This window comes from Catharus ustulatus, chromosome 25, assembly GCF_009819885.2.
Source record: "Catharus ustulatus isolate bCatUst1 chromosome 25, bCatUst1.pri.v2, whole genome shotgun sequence".
NCBI lineage: Eukaryota > Metazoa > Chordata > Aves > Passeriformes > Turdidae > Catharus > Catharus ustulatus.
The window spans coordinates 142707-157165 of record NC_046245.1 but is presented as its reverse complement, the minus strand read 5'-3'; the positions used below and the strand labels follow the sequence as shown (position 1 = coordinate 157165).

Genomic DNA, 14459 nt, shown 5'->3' with positions numbered 1-14459 from the left:
GACTTTGTTCTCTAAATCAGCTGCTATTTAGGCTTTGTTTATAGCTCTGCTTAACAAACTGAGTGTTACATGTAAAGGTTCTTCGTTATTATTTGGCAGACGGCAGGGTGGGGGGGATCTGTTAAATTCCAGTTGGAAATGAGTTGTGGGAAGATCAGGCTCTTTGCAGATTAGCTTTGAAGACCAGCTTCTTTGCAGAAGCTTCCTCCTAAAACAATGGAACAGGACCAGGGACATGGAACTCATGCACCCCATGGCACTGGCCTGGGAATGAGGGACAGCAATTAACAATATTAACTTCATAGAACCATGAAATGGTTTGGATTGGAAGGGCCCTTAAAGTTCATTCCCTCATCCCTGCCATGGGCAGGGACTCTGTTCCCAGGCCAGGTTGCTCAGCACCATGCAGGATTCTGTGCCACAGCTCCCAGGTCCTGTGTGTCACTCACGCACATGATGCTCTCCTGCTTTATGTACGCAGTAAATCCTGAAGGATTTCCTGCCTTTTTTCTCTCCCTTCTCTCCATGCACAGCCCCTGAACAGCCACCTCTCTGCCTGCTGCTCTGTATGGAATTTTTACTGGTGTAATATATATTTTGACAAGGATTGTGAAGGCCCAAAGGTGACAGAGTTATTAATTGCATACTGAATTTTCCACTCATTACTAGGACAAAGCTTCCCCTGAAATAATTCACAAGTGGAAGAGAGGCTGAGGAAATGTCTTCTCCATAATAGCATCCAGGCTCCCATGAGCTGAAGGAGAGAGTTAAAAACAAGCAACAGGCGAATAATTTGACATAGTTTTATTTTCTCACAGCACTACTATGATCTATAAGTCATGACAGGTAGATCTTTCCAAAGAAACTACAAGAACTCATTAATATGCATGCTGCTAATCATGAAACAGCAACGGTGCAGCAACAATAATATCCAATGAGTTTTGATCTCCTAGCTGGCCTGCTAGGTGATGGACAAGATGATCTGCTCCTCTCGTCTCGCTCAGGCTAGTCTCCCACCAATCCAGCCACTGTGTTTTCCATCAGTCTGCATCTCTCAGACAGAGGCTGTGCTGTGGGAAAAACCCCATTGCTGTGTTTACCCATGCAAGCCAATCCTCAGAACCTGCTTCATGGCACCAGGCAGCACTCAACATGAACCTGCAGTTAATTACATGTTCTTACTAAAATAACTGAGTAGCCTATATTCTGATCGCTGTATTTGCATCCTAATGAATTTATGTGTCAGCTTGTTACATGCAACTTTGGTGTTCTGTAAATACCAAATTAAGTTCATCGTTCAGTCTTGAGCGCCTGAGGCACAAGTACTCCACAACCAACCTCCTAAATGGAGGTCTTTTCCAAATTTAATGATTCTATTACTCTATTCTATAGTTATTCCAGGAACTCAGCTGGGGGAGGGCTCAGTGCCAGGCCTTGCCAGGGACAGAGTTGGACTCTGCTGAGCAAACAGTGAGATGTGGCTACAGTGCCAGACCAGTGCTGGGTGTCCCCTGCCACCAGCCCCAGCTGCTGGAAAACACTGCTGATGTTCTGCTAGTCCATGGAAGGGCTTCCTGAAGAGGCAGAGAAGAAACTACAAAACCATAAATGAACCTGGAAAACAGAAAAGTGTAATCCTATTGACTTCAGTGAGAGTTAAAAGCAAACAGTTCTGTTAACTATTAATTGTTATAACTGAACAAGATCAGAAGCCAAACCTGTATTCTATGAAGAAAATTGAAGCTTCTACAAAAGTCACCAAAATGATGCCATGCTCCCTTTATGGCTCTTTACAGAACATTACTTATTGTCAATGTTTTTCATGTTTGCTACCAAAACACAAATGATAGCGCCCTACAAAACTGTGCAGGTTAGTTAACCTCATTAAATCCTAAAGGATTAGTCAGCTGTTCCTCAGAGTTATGTGGCTTGGAAAGGGATTTTCTAATATGCAAACTTCAAAGGAATTTTGAAATCCTGCAGCGTAAGCAAGACAGACAAATGTTAATCCACTGGAGTGTGGCTTAATGGCCTGTTTAATTTTTTGTCTTGCTTGGTCTCTGTAAGCAGCTGGACATGAAGGCTGCTTGCAATTCCGCTTCCCATTGTACCACCCCACTCATTGAACACAGATTCCTCTTCCACATGGATGACAGTGCATGCAGGTATGGCCATGTTCCTGTGTCCTTTCCCTGACCTACAGTTATGCACAGATGCAAATCCACCCAGGGAGGCTCTCCCCAGGCCCACCGGTGGGTGATTGCAGACTCTTAGAATGGTTTAAGTTGGAAAAGACCTAAAAGCTCATCTCATTCCAAATCTCCTGCCATGGGCAGGAACCTCTACCACTATCCCAGGTTGTTCCAAGCCATGTACAACCCGGTCTTGGACATTTCCAGGGATGGGCCAGGTACAGCTTCTCTGGGCCACCTGTGCCAGGGCCTCAGCACCCTCAGAGGGAAGAACTACTTCCTAATACTAAATCTGATTGTTACCTAGTTAATGTTAAGGAGCACAGGGAGTCTGTGCCTGCCTAGCATATTACGTGGAATTGGGAACCCACCATCACACAGGCTTGGTGGGGACTGCCCTGACTCAAATAAACAATGCTAATAACTGTGAAGTAATGAAGGAATTGAACACACTGCATTTTGAGAGAACAAAGAACTGAAACCCACAAATTAATTAAGGTTCACAGCCCCCCTGGGCGATGCAGAGGTTGTTATTCAGTTCATGTTTCATGTGGGAGAAGAGAGAAAGGGATGTGGCACAGTGGTAGCAGCTCTGTAAAGTAATAGAAGAAACACAAGTGGCACTTCAGACTCAAGAAGATTCTCCTCTTCCAAGAAGCTCTTTTTTCCTCTCCTGGGACTCACAGAGGACTGGAGGAGCTTGCACGCTGGCTTGTGTGCTCCAGTGCTGAGTGGAGTCTGCACAGAAATCCCTCTGCCTCTCCCCATTAAACCCTGCAGCATCACGTTCTGGCAGGACACTCAGCTGAATCTTGGGATCCCCACTTATAAGTGCTGGAGCATGTTGCTGTAATGGAGACAGCCAGCAGTAAAGTCAGCAATCCAGGCTGCATAATGTATTCACTGCTGTGTTATCAGCTGGGAAACCTGTTAGTAATAAAAATACATGAGAAGAAGCAAGAGCACATGAATGTTTAAAGGGATGAGGGCATTCTCGAGAGTCTGCCTCTGCAATGTTCTGAAAACCATGGTGAAAGGGAGGCACCCAATCCAGAACTGGACACAGCGAAGTGGGAAGACAAATTCATTTCTCAGTGGATGCTCAGCTGTGGCACCTCTCAGCAAGAATGTTGTGGAAGTCAAAGAAAATAAGGAGACTTTTACATCTCAAGCGTGGGGAGCTCTGGGTGAGCTGCCATGTACAGCCCAAGGTAACTCTGAATCCCAATTTTTCCAAAGTTCTGCCTCTTATTGTAGCCACATCTGGGTGACCTCTGCCTTGAGGTGAACTTTTTCTGCCAGAGTGTGTTATTCTATTTCTTGTACTAAAATGTAAATTAACTTAAAGCCTTTGTAAGCAGCTCATTCAATATGAGCTACGGTTACAGCTGGGGCTGTAAAAAATGCTCTCTGTAAAACTTCTGTCAAAGTCATTTTGTGTTATTATTGCTTTCTGTGATGCGTCTGGATTGCCCAAACAGCAAATAATTCTGCACTTATCTTGGTTCCTTTGATAATATTTTTTGTGACAGATCTACTGAGACTGTAGCTACATCATTAACATTCAAAAAGAAGAATGGGGACAGTCTTTTTTTAAATAAGTCTCTGCAAACCCTCGCATGCTGCTGCCTCAATACTAATCATTGAAAGACAAGGAATGTATTAATCATACAGATTTGTACAAGTAATATAACCAGATCTGCATGAGCTGTTGCTCAGAATAACAAAGGCAGTCATGCTTCAACTGGGCAAGGCTGATCTGCTCAAATGAGGCCTTCTGGAAGGTTCAAGCAGTTGGAAGACTGACAAAATGACAAAGTGAGTGATGTCAATAGCAGTCAAAAAGAGGTTGACTGTGTCAGTCTGAAATCACACCTGGAACACCAGGCTGATGCACACACAGGTAAGCCTAGTGCTCCCTCCAAATGCAGGGTTGGGGGGGAAAGAAGACTTGGTTTTCCCTTCCTAACTTCCTAACACTCCACTGCTCCTCCTTCACCCTCTTTTCTAGAAGTCAAGAGAATTGTTAGTGTGTTGTTGCAGCTCAGACCCCCTCTCCTCTGTCAGTAGGGCTGGTGGAACTGGAGAGAGCAGGACAACGCCTCAATCCTCTGTCACTGGTTCCAGTCCAGTCCACTCAGATCTTTCAAGGTGTCTGTGAAAGACAAGCTCTGACCTCATGTAGAGAACTCAGGCTGGGAGGCGATGACTGACTGGAGTGGGCATCAACTCTCAAGAAAACAGATTTTCTTTTTGCTGTCTCCAGAGAAGTTTGTGCACAAACACGGAGGACTGGTGGTGTTGCTCTATGAGCTTTGACTGGTCCTCCTTGTTTCCCCAGCTGTTCGAGCAGCTGATATCCAGTGAAGAGAGAGAAAGTGACTGCTGCAAAGGAGCAGAAATCAGAGAGAAGCTGGGGATGACTTTTATGAGATAGAAACTGGGACAGGCTTTTGGACCATGCTGGCTACCCTAAATCCCTGTGAACAGGGTTATAAAACTTGACAAGGCTGCTACAGATATTTCAGATCCTATTAAAGATGTAAAACCATTGACAGAGATGAACCGCTTACAGATGTTAACACTCTGCTAGTGAAGGAGGCTGACAGCAAGGAGAAGGTCAAGTGAAGGATTTTAGTGGATGATGGTCAGAAACACACCCAAGTACAGAGAAATGGCTGAATGGATGGTAAAAATGGTAAAACATCACCAAACCAACAGCTTCTGCCATTCTTCATAAATGGATGAATAGCTTACTTTGCCAGTTTTGGTCCCACATGTCGAGGAGAGTTGGCCTGAGACACCCATGACCCAGGGTTTTATCCCAGCACAGACCATACCCAGTCATTAAAATTAGAGCTACAAAGCTAATCAAGAGTCTGGAGCATCTCTCTTATGAGGAAAGGCTGAAGGAGCCAGGCCCGTTCATCCTCAAGAAGGGGCAACAAAGAGGGGACCTCATCCATGTCTAAAAGTGTTTAAAGAAGGTCTGCCAAGAAGATGGACCAGGCTCTGCTTGGTGGTGCCCAGCAATAGAACAAGAGGTAATGGGCAGAAAGCGATGCACAGGATGTTCCACTTGACTATGAAGAATAATTTCTTTATATGTGAGTGATGCAGTACCAGAACAGATTGCTCAGAAAGGGTGTGAAGTCTCTCTCACTGGAGATAATGAGTGGTCTGTACACAGTCCTGTGCCATGTGATCTGGCATGACCCTGATGAAGCAGAGAAGTAGGACCAAATGACCTACTGTGGTCCCTTCCAACCTAACCCATTCTGTGATCTGTGATTCTGTAATTCAGTAGCAGCGGCTTTGCCACTGCTGCCAACAGTCCCCTCGTCCTGTCACACTTGGTCCTCGCTTCCCTCACTTCCCAAATACCTCAGTCCTGCTTGCCTCTCAACCATGCATTTTACTGCTTCTTTCCAGCCTTGTTTATTCTTCAAAGCATTAAGCTCTAGATCTAATCTCCAACACTTCATTACTACTTTTAGGCTCTAAATCCAATATGTAGACTTCAAACCCATGCTGTAATTCTGTACCGTGTGACTCTCCGCTCAGTATTTGACTGGGCCTTTATCCCCTCTTTGCATTCATTGGCATCGGCTTGATCACATCATCTGCATCCCAGAGCAAGTAGTGGAGGGGTATTTGCTTAGGCTGCTTCTTTATTCACATTGACAAGTCCTCTTAGTTCATCTCATTAGCTCTACCGCAGCATCCAACTGTACTTGTACGTGTAAAGCAATCTCTGTAGTTACTTTTTAAATTTATTCTGGAGGTTTTGACTGTTGTGGGGAGGCACAGAGGAAAGAGCAAAGAGGATGAAAAGCGCTTGAGAGTATATGACTGTATGCCCTGTACAACCCTGCACGACACCTGCTCTTGGAAATTATTCAATTATTCCCCTTGTTTCAGAAGTGCCTTGTGTGTTGCTCTCCTCCCCCTGCTTTTTTGTTCTTTTTGGTTTTTTTTTTCTGGCCAGCTTGAGGATAACTGAACACTGCTGTCATTGTACAAAGCAGTACAACACAGGTCAGGCGCAGACTCCTCCCTTGCCCAAGCTTTTAACCTGTTGGCAGTTGTTTGTGAAACAAACCATTTTGTGTCACTTTTATCCCATATTCTCTGTCGCACAGTAACAGAGCTTCCTTCAATTGAGGTGTCTTTCATTTCATGAGTGCTAGTTTAAAAGGATTTGTGATGTTTCAGGTGCAAAATGTTATTGAATATGCAGATGGGAAATTGAGGCATACAGAGGATCTGTATTTACTGTCTGATTTACTGTAAAATCTTGGTTGAAACACCTAAAATTCCCAGCCCAACACTCTTGCTGTTTACAGGATTACTGAGGACATGTTCAACACTGATCTCTGTTCTCTGGTGGCTGGTGATAGTAGCACTGAAGGAACAACATGGAGCTGTGTCAGAGGAGGTTTAAGCTGGCCACTGGTAAATGGTTCTTTTCTCTAGAGGGAGGCACTGAAAAGGCTACCCAGGGCAGGGCAGTTGTCATGGCCAAAAGGCTGCCAGAGCTTAAGGAGTGTTTGGACAACATTCACATGGTAGGATTTTGGGGTTGTCCTGTGCAAGGCCGGGAATTGGACTGGATGATTGTATTCTATGATTCTCTGATAGAATTGTATGCAATGATCAGTAGTTCTGCATTGCTCAAAAATGGTTATTTATTTGTGAAAGAGGAGCAAAGAAGGACATACCACTGTGTGGATGCTATTCGTGCTGGTACTTCCTCCCATTTGCCTGCTGTGCTGATGTGTTTATGAAATACAGGCAGACTTATGGTGCAGCTCTGCATCAGTGAAGCATGCATTGATCCCCATCTACAACCTGCTGGGTTGATACATTCTCCATTAGCAGGTGAGGACCGCAGACACCAGGGATTAGTCAGCCCAGGGTGACAAAGACTTCTCTTGAGGCTTGGGTCTATTCCCTAAGCTTTACAAAATTCCCTGGTAAGGTCTGGTTCCATGCAGCTTCTGCTCCTGTACTAGTTAATTTATGATATGTTTAAAAGTTTGCCTTCAGATAAATGTGTCTTAGAGTCACGCAATTTTCAAATAGATATCCTGGATATGTCTGTCAACAGAACAGCAAGTGCCTGGCTTTGAACCACTCTTATTCAATTGTGATTTGTTTGTGCTTTCTCAGAGGCCTGGAGCTTCCTGAATAATTTGTTACCCTGTGTTTGAGATGAGGGCTCTGTTAGGGAAGAACACTGTGCCCACTGCTGCTTCCTGGCAACTGTTTTTGTTTTCAGTTAATGCAGTGGAGTTAACCATCACTTCTTGGTTCTCCCAAAAGCTGTAACAACATTGTGGTCACGTAGTGGTGTTGTGAGACAGTCAGAGCTCCTGTGTGCCCAGTCACCAGGAAAATAGGAAATAACACCCTTTTGCATAAACAAATCCCTGCTCTGTATGAGTGCATCTGCCTTTCATGTCATCCTGAGGATGAAGATGTTCTTATTTCGGGTCTGTGCATGTTGTGGGTATTTTGCCTCTGTGGAGGTCTCCTCCCTGTAAGCACAGGACTGCTGACCTACATGTCACACCAAGATTTGCATGGCAGGCATTGAGCACGAGGAAAAGGACTTCAGAGGAGTCCAAACACAACACCACAGTTCCTTTTCTCTGAGAAAGTGTGTCTTCATGCTCTAATTAAACAGTGCTTTGACATGTTTTTGCTGTTTTGATTGCCTTTGAACTTTGGCAGTGTGATAAACAAACTTTGCTTTCTTTCCTACCAACAGCTTTGCTGCCTTGAAGCAGTTTATGTCCTTTCATTCTGATGTGGCAGAACTTAGCACCCTCTTCTTGCGGCATTCTACATGTGCTGACGCCAACAGCAGAGTGGAATGGCAGCTGCTGCAGTGTGATGGTTGATGAACCAGGGATGCTGGAGCTCTGGTATTTCTTTGATGGCCCCTTTTAGCTCACTGAGAGCTCCAAACATTAATGATTCCTCAGCCCTCAGCAGGTCAGCACTGGTGGGGATGCAGGGCACATTCCCTTCTGCTCATACCCAAGGCTGTGCAGACACTTCATATGTGTGGGATCTGTGATAAGTAATCTGGAACAAGGAATGAAAGCAGGACAAATGGACTAAAACTACCAGCCAGTTCCCAAACAGCCTGTACACATTTCAAAGCTTGTTCAGGAAGAGCAGTAGAGCAGGTCCCATGGGGTGAGATGTGCTGCGTGGGGTGGGCTATCCCAAAACCACCATGTGACATAGGGGGCCTGCCCCAACCTCCAGCAGTGTCCAACCCAGCAGAAGTGACAGCAGGGATGCTGGGGCAGGACTCCAAGGAGCCCCACAGGCTATGGTCATTATCTGAGAGCAGTGCCACACATCTGGATTAATCTGTGGTGCCAGAGCACCCACACGCCAGGTGCTGAAGAGGAGATGGGGGATTGGCAAGTGATGCAGAGAAAATACATTCAGCAACATTGATTTCTCGCTCAGAATACAATGAGACTAGCAGGGAGACGTGCAGCTCCAGAAGAGGATTATGGTTCATGTAATGTACAATGAACCTGCCCAACTTACTGGCATAATAAAATTTGCAATGATTAGGCAGCTTGTTTTGGCTTTTAAGTTGATATGGAAGCATACTCTTAAAGACAACAGCACTTTCATTGCAGAACGGCAGTTTCATTACATTTTTTTACCAGTGTTATTAACTGGCATGTCTCAACATTTTTGGGGCAGCCCCCCATTTCAGGTGTGTAAATACAGTGGGCATTTCAATCCAAGGTTTGAAGTCTTGGCCAGCAAAAAGACTGAACTGCATTTTTCTAAGGTGAGGGGTCTGCTTAGGGCAATGGACAAACTTCCAACTCTGGAGCCAAAATGACACTCAACTCTTCCTTGAGATGTCCACACTGTCTACACAGGACTCTGTGCATTCTCTGGAACATCTGGCAAAAGCTACTGTCAGAAGCTGATAAATTACAGCTAATGCCTGATGTCACAATTTCCATGTGAAAAATTGAAGGCTGATTTCAAACAATGTGACTCTGTCCCTTTTAATGTCCAGTTCACAAGTATCACAAAGCTTTCAGCCTTCCATTCTGCAAGTGTGAAAGAAAATTTATCTCTGGCAGTTTCTTCTGTGCCTGTTGGCAGGCGGCCCAATGTGCGTCAAAAAGCAGCGAATATGATGAGCTGAACCCATGCTTGTTGCAACCCCATTAGTGCTGGAGGCACTACATCTCAGACATATCAGAAGCATTTGGTTAATGTCCCCAAACAAGTTTGGATTTCATTGTTTTACCCCAGCAAGCATAGTTTTATTATAAGATTGGTGTTCTTCTGACTTCTTCGGAAGCATTCTTGCTTTTTTTTTTTTGTAAAAGCCATAGACTAACAGGCCTGAATGGTAGAAAAGTCTCTGGCAAATTCCTGGTTGCAGAAGTTACTGGTTTTTGTTATGAGCAGGTTTCTTAGTGGTTTAACTTGCTGCTATTTACTGCTGCAAAATTCAGTGTTGAAATCTGATACTTCTAACACACCGTGCTGTCCAGACTGAGGTGAACACAGGGACACAGCAATGGGAACAAAAATCCATTGTTTTACAACTCAGCAAACATTCTTTAGGCTCTGCAGGCACCGGCTTCTTCGCTTCCTCCTACAGAAGGGAAAGCAGTATTTGAGTCATACCTTTTTATTTGCAAACAGTGGCAAGGTTATACCTTCTCAGGACTCAGGTTTTTTTGCAGCCCTGCTGCTCCTTAAGGACTGCAGCCCATTGGGCACAGCTCGAGCCTTCAAGAGACTCCTAAAACACTGTAGACATCACAAGGGATTTGCAGTGGAAATTCAGCCTCTGATTAAGTGAAAAAAAATTGAGGACTGGGCAGTGAAATTTGCAATTTGAACCAGAAAGCTTTCAAAGGATTAATTTCCAGCTTTTGTGGCAGTGACGTTGGTTTTGAATTAACTTTCCTGTGGTTCACACTTTTTAGTGTTTCCTTTGTTTGGCAGCTGCGCTGTGCTCCCAAATGCTGGGATGTGCATGGCTCATACCTGGTGTGTAAGCCGCACACGGCATGAGTTAATTGCTATGCTGAGATCTGTGAATCACAGCTAACAGGCTCATGTGAAGAGAAAACCCACTGGATTTGTGTTTTCCAATTTAAAAAGTATCTGCATGTTTATATCTAAATTGTACCCACTGTTCCAAGCTCTGCTTTGGCCTGAGGTGCTCAAGCTATTCTGAACCAACTGGTTCCAGGGACAGTAGCCATGGGAATGGTGGGAATATACAGGAATGGTGTCTGCCTGCCTGGCTGTGCAGGCACTAAGTGAAAAAACAAGAGTGCATCATAGGCACCCCAATTCAGCTCTCACAACCATCTCAAACCCAGGTGCCAAGGAGGGCTCCTGGCTGAGGGGTTATCCCAGTTGAAGGTAAACCCTTCCTTAGGTGGGAGCTGACTGAGGGCTCCTAGCTGAATGAAGGCCCTGGCTGAGGAGGGCTCCTGTCGGAGGAGAGATCTTGATAGAGTTGCTGGTTGACAGGAAACCCTGCCTGGCATGGGCACTGACTGAGAAGCTCCTGGCTGAGGAGAGATTCTCCAAAACCCAAGCCCTGGCTGAGAGGCGACCCTGCTGCAACGGGCGCAGGCCGGGGGCTCCCGGCTGAGGGGACACCACGGCCTAGGCGGGTATTGCCTGAGGGGCTCTTTCCGGGCCACATCCGCAACGTGCCGCGACTCTTAGCGGGGTCCCGGCGGGGCCAGGTCCAAACCCTCGACACGCCCCGGCTGGACCCGGCCCCACAGCCGCACCGCCTGAGACCGGCGGCTCCGCGCCAGGGGCGTGCCCAGGGCGCAGCGGGGGCGTGGCAGGGCAGGAGGGGCGCGGCCAGTGAGGCACGCAGGGCGCGGCGGAGACGGGAAGGGCGGGGCCTGGAGGGGTGGGGCCGGCGAGGCGGGGCTGCGGCGGGGCGGGGGGGCGGCAGTCGGGCGGCAGCCGCAGCTGGGGCGGGAGGAGCGGCGGCGGCGCGGGGTGGGTAGCGTCGCCCCGTGTTGCGGCATGTCCAAGACGCTGCGGAAGAAGCGGCACTGGCTGAGCAAGGTGCAGGAGTGCGTGGTGTCCTGGGGCGGCCCAGCGGGCCCCGACCCCGATCTGCTGCGCGGTGGCGCCGAGCGCGGCGAGTTCCCATACCTGGCGGGCCGCTTGCCCGCGGGCGGCGAGGGCGCACCGGGCCCTGCGCTGCTCTCGGGCAAGGCGCCGGCGCCGGGGGACGTGCTGCTGGAGGTGAACGGTACCCCGGTGAGCGGCCTCACGCACCGCGACACGCTAGCCGTGGTGCGGCACTTCAGGGAGCCCGTGCGCCTCAAGACCGTGCGCCCAGGTAAGCGCCCTCCGCCGCCGAGCTGGACCTAGGCCCTCCCGCCGCCGCCCAGCCGGCCGCGCGTAGGCCCGGCCGCGCCGGCGCCCTGCGGGGCGGCGGGAGGGCCGCGGCGGGAAGCGGCGCCCGGAGGGAACCGGGGGGAAACCGGGGTGCGGGCGCCGCGCTGGGAAAGTTTCCGCGGGTTCGGGAAGGCGCCACTGCCGAGGGGGGTGATGCAGGGGGAGAGGCGGTCTCGCAGTCCCGGGGCTGCCCCGGGACGGTGCTCGCTTCCCTGGCCCGTCGCGGTGGCCTCTCCCGAGGGTCCTCTCCCCGCCCGAAATGCTCAGCTTCGCGCCCCGGCGATGCGGTGTTTGTGCGGATGTGACCCTCGCGGGGCTCCGGGTCACTCAATGGCCCCTAGAGGGTCCGGTGCCTGTGTCCTCCTCTCGGAGGTGCAGGAGGTGTTTTCCGTGGTGTTTATATAATCCGCTGTTGTATAGGTTCGAGGGCGGGTGAGGAATGGCCGGGATGGAGCACCGGAGTGCCATCTCTCCATCCTGTTGGTTTCCCGTTCGGCAAAGACAAAAACCCTGAGAACAAGCGTCGACTGTTCTTTTTTCTACAGATTTGTATTATTCTTTAGTACACTTCAATTAACTATTCCTTGTGGTAAAATTATATTTATCGACGTGCCTGTTAAATTAGCGCTGAATAGTAGCACTTGCAGCCGCATGAGTTAATTCATGAGCTCCAGAGGTACCTACCGCTTTTTCGGTCAGGCAACCCAGATGTCAGCCTGCTGCCTTATAAGAGGGTGTCTTGGGGAAAAAGCATTTTTCTCTGAATCTCAGTGGTTATCAGTATTTCTATGAATTGCGTCTGTAGTATTTTTCATAGAGCTTCTTTGCTGAACACTTGCCTTGTTCTTTTGTAATTGCTGAGTGCTATTTGACTTCATGTAATACATATTTTAAGTCAGGTTTTCCTTGTTTGACCACTAATGTAAAGTCATCTTCCATGTAGAGACTGTGCTGCTGGTCCTGATTCATATGACTTGCTAAATTAAAACAACAGTCCAAAAAATGAAACAGACATACATCTTAAAAGCACCTATAGAAACCTGGTAGGTTTTGAAAGAAGTCTTGATTTGCAAAATTGCAAATCCTTTCTGAAGGGAGAAAATAGAAAAGAACAAACAGCTGCAAGTTAGATGTGAACTAAGAGGATTTTATAAAGAGGGACAAATTGTTTAAAATAGAAAATAATCTCTTTTTAAAAGCAAAAGCTTGTGGAAGATGAAACTATGGTTCAACAGGTTTTCTTGTATTTGCTATGGAGGGAAATAGGGATATTCTTGTGCTGGGAATTTCTATAACAGAGATGTCCAACCGTCAAAACTGACAGAAAATATTTAGAAAAGATTGCTACAAGTAACAGTAGAAAATGGCAACACCCAGGTGATGTTCATGAGGACTTCCAGGTATCAAGTATTAACAGTAGTGTGTTATCTGTTCCTTAAATTCTGGGTGAGGTGGAAGGCATTGGAGTGGGGAATGTAGGGTACTTATGGAAAAAGGTTCCAGAAGATCAACAGAGGCTGGCTGGTGATTCCAGCAAGTTGATTAAAATTTGAGTTAAGGAGAACACTGGGCATGCAAACCAATACCACGTAATGAGGAGAGTAGGCTGCTTTCACTGGCTGGTTTAATCAAGTGTGAGTATTTTGGTGAGGTGGATTTTCAAGTAGGCTTTCAGTAAGGTATCACTGACTTGGATGAGACTTGCTGAGTGAGCATGGTTTGGCAGTGTAGCTGCCAAAATACAAGCGCAGAATTCTCCTGTGGCTTAGTAACTGGTTAAAACAGAGGAATGGTTTTTTCAACAGAAGAAAACTGCTGCCGAAGTCTTGTAAGGACCTGTGCTGCTTAGCATAGACATCCAGAGCTTGTAAACGCAACTCTCGTGAGTTGTACAAAGAAAAGGAGCATTTTTGTGCTGATTTTATGTCACTTTAGGAACAGATCAAACTGAATCTTCAGATCCAGCAATTTTTCCCATACTGGAACATATGTACCACATCAGATGATTTTTGTAGTCGTTTTCTCTGTTAGATTTAGTGTCCTTAAATATAGTATTTTAAAACATACTGGTTTTTGGTTGTTTTTTTGCAAGGCTGCCACAGCTGCTCAGTGGCAGTTTTCCAGTCAGGGTGTATGTAATTAGGAAAGCTGTTGACAAGGCATTCTCTGTGAAGACCTATGACTTTGAATTTGGCTTCCCTTTTGGTCCAGAGCCATCCAAACCTGCCAGGTTTTGGGAGGCATCTTGGAAGGTGCGTGGGACCACGTGGGTGGTTGAGATGAAGGGAGTGAGGGCCAGGACCTGGTGGTCCCTGGTAGGCTCATAATATGTCTGAAGTCTCAAAGACATGTAATTGTGTCACTGCATTTCAAGGTCCTGTGTTTCATGATTTTCCCCAGTCGAAACTCAAACCATCATTTGAAAGGCATGGAGTGCTCTGCCAGCAGATCTTTGTGTGCCCCATGGCTCTTCAGGCTTGGGTGCTATTGGGACAGAAGTCTGAGGGGATCCAGTGTCAGGGGTTGACAGGGAGGAATTTGTCTCCTTGAATCTGAGTTGTTGGGTATTTGTAAAGGTCTTGATGCTCACAGTCCACCTCTGCATTTTAGAAGGCTGAGTTTGGTGCTCCGTCTTCCAGGTGAAGTCTGTGCAGGTGACCTGGTGGCCTTGAACAGCAGGATCTGGACTGCCATAATTCAAGTCATAATATAGTCAGTCCCTCATTAAAGGCAGTAACAGCTTTAGTTGACATCAGTAAAATCTGTCTGTGATACTTCTTGCAAGCTCATAGAAAATGGAAAATGGAAATTTCAAGATGCTGT

The 14459-nt window shown here is 47.1% G+C and overlaps 1 protein-coding gene across 3 annotated transcripts in view; it reads left to right on the top strand.

Annotated features, from left to right (window-relative positions):
- The first annotated feature begins 11193 nt into the window (after positions 1-11193).
- The window catches only part of MAGI3 (membrane associated guanylate kinase, WW and PDZ domain containing 3), a 56592-nt gene continuing 53326 nt past the window's right edge, over positions 11194-14459 (top strand). For all 3 annotated transcript variants that reach the window (XM_033080014.2, XM_033080013.1, XM_033080012.1), the window contains exon 1: positions 11194-11577. In XM_033080014.2, coding sequence (XP_032935905.1) covers positions 11256-11577 — 322 coding nt within the window. In that variant the 5' untranslated portion in view covers positions 11194-11255. The remainder of the gene's footprint in view (positions 11578-14459) is intronic.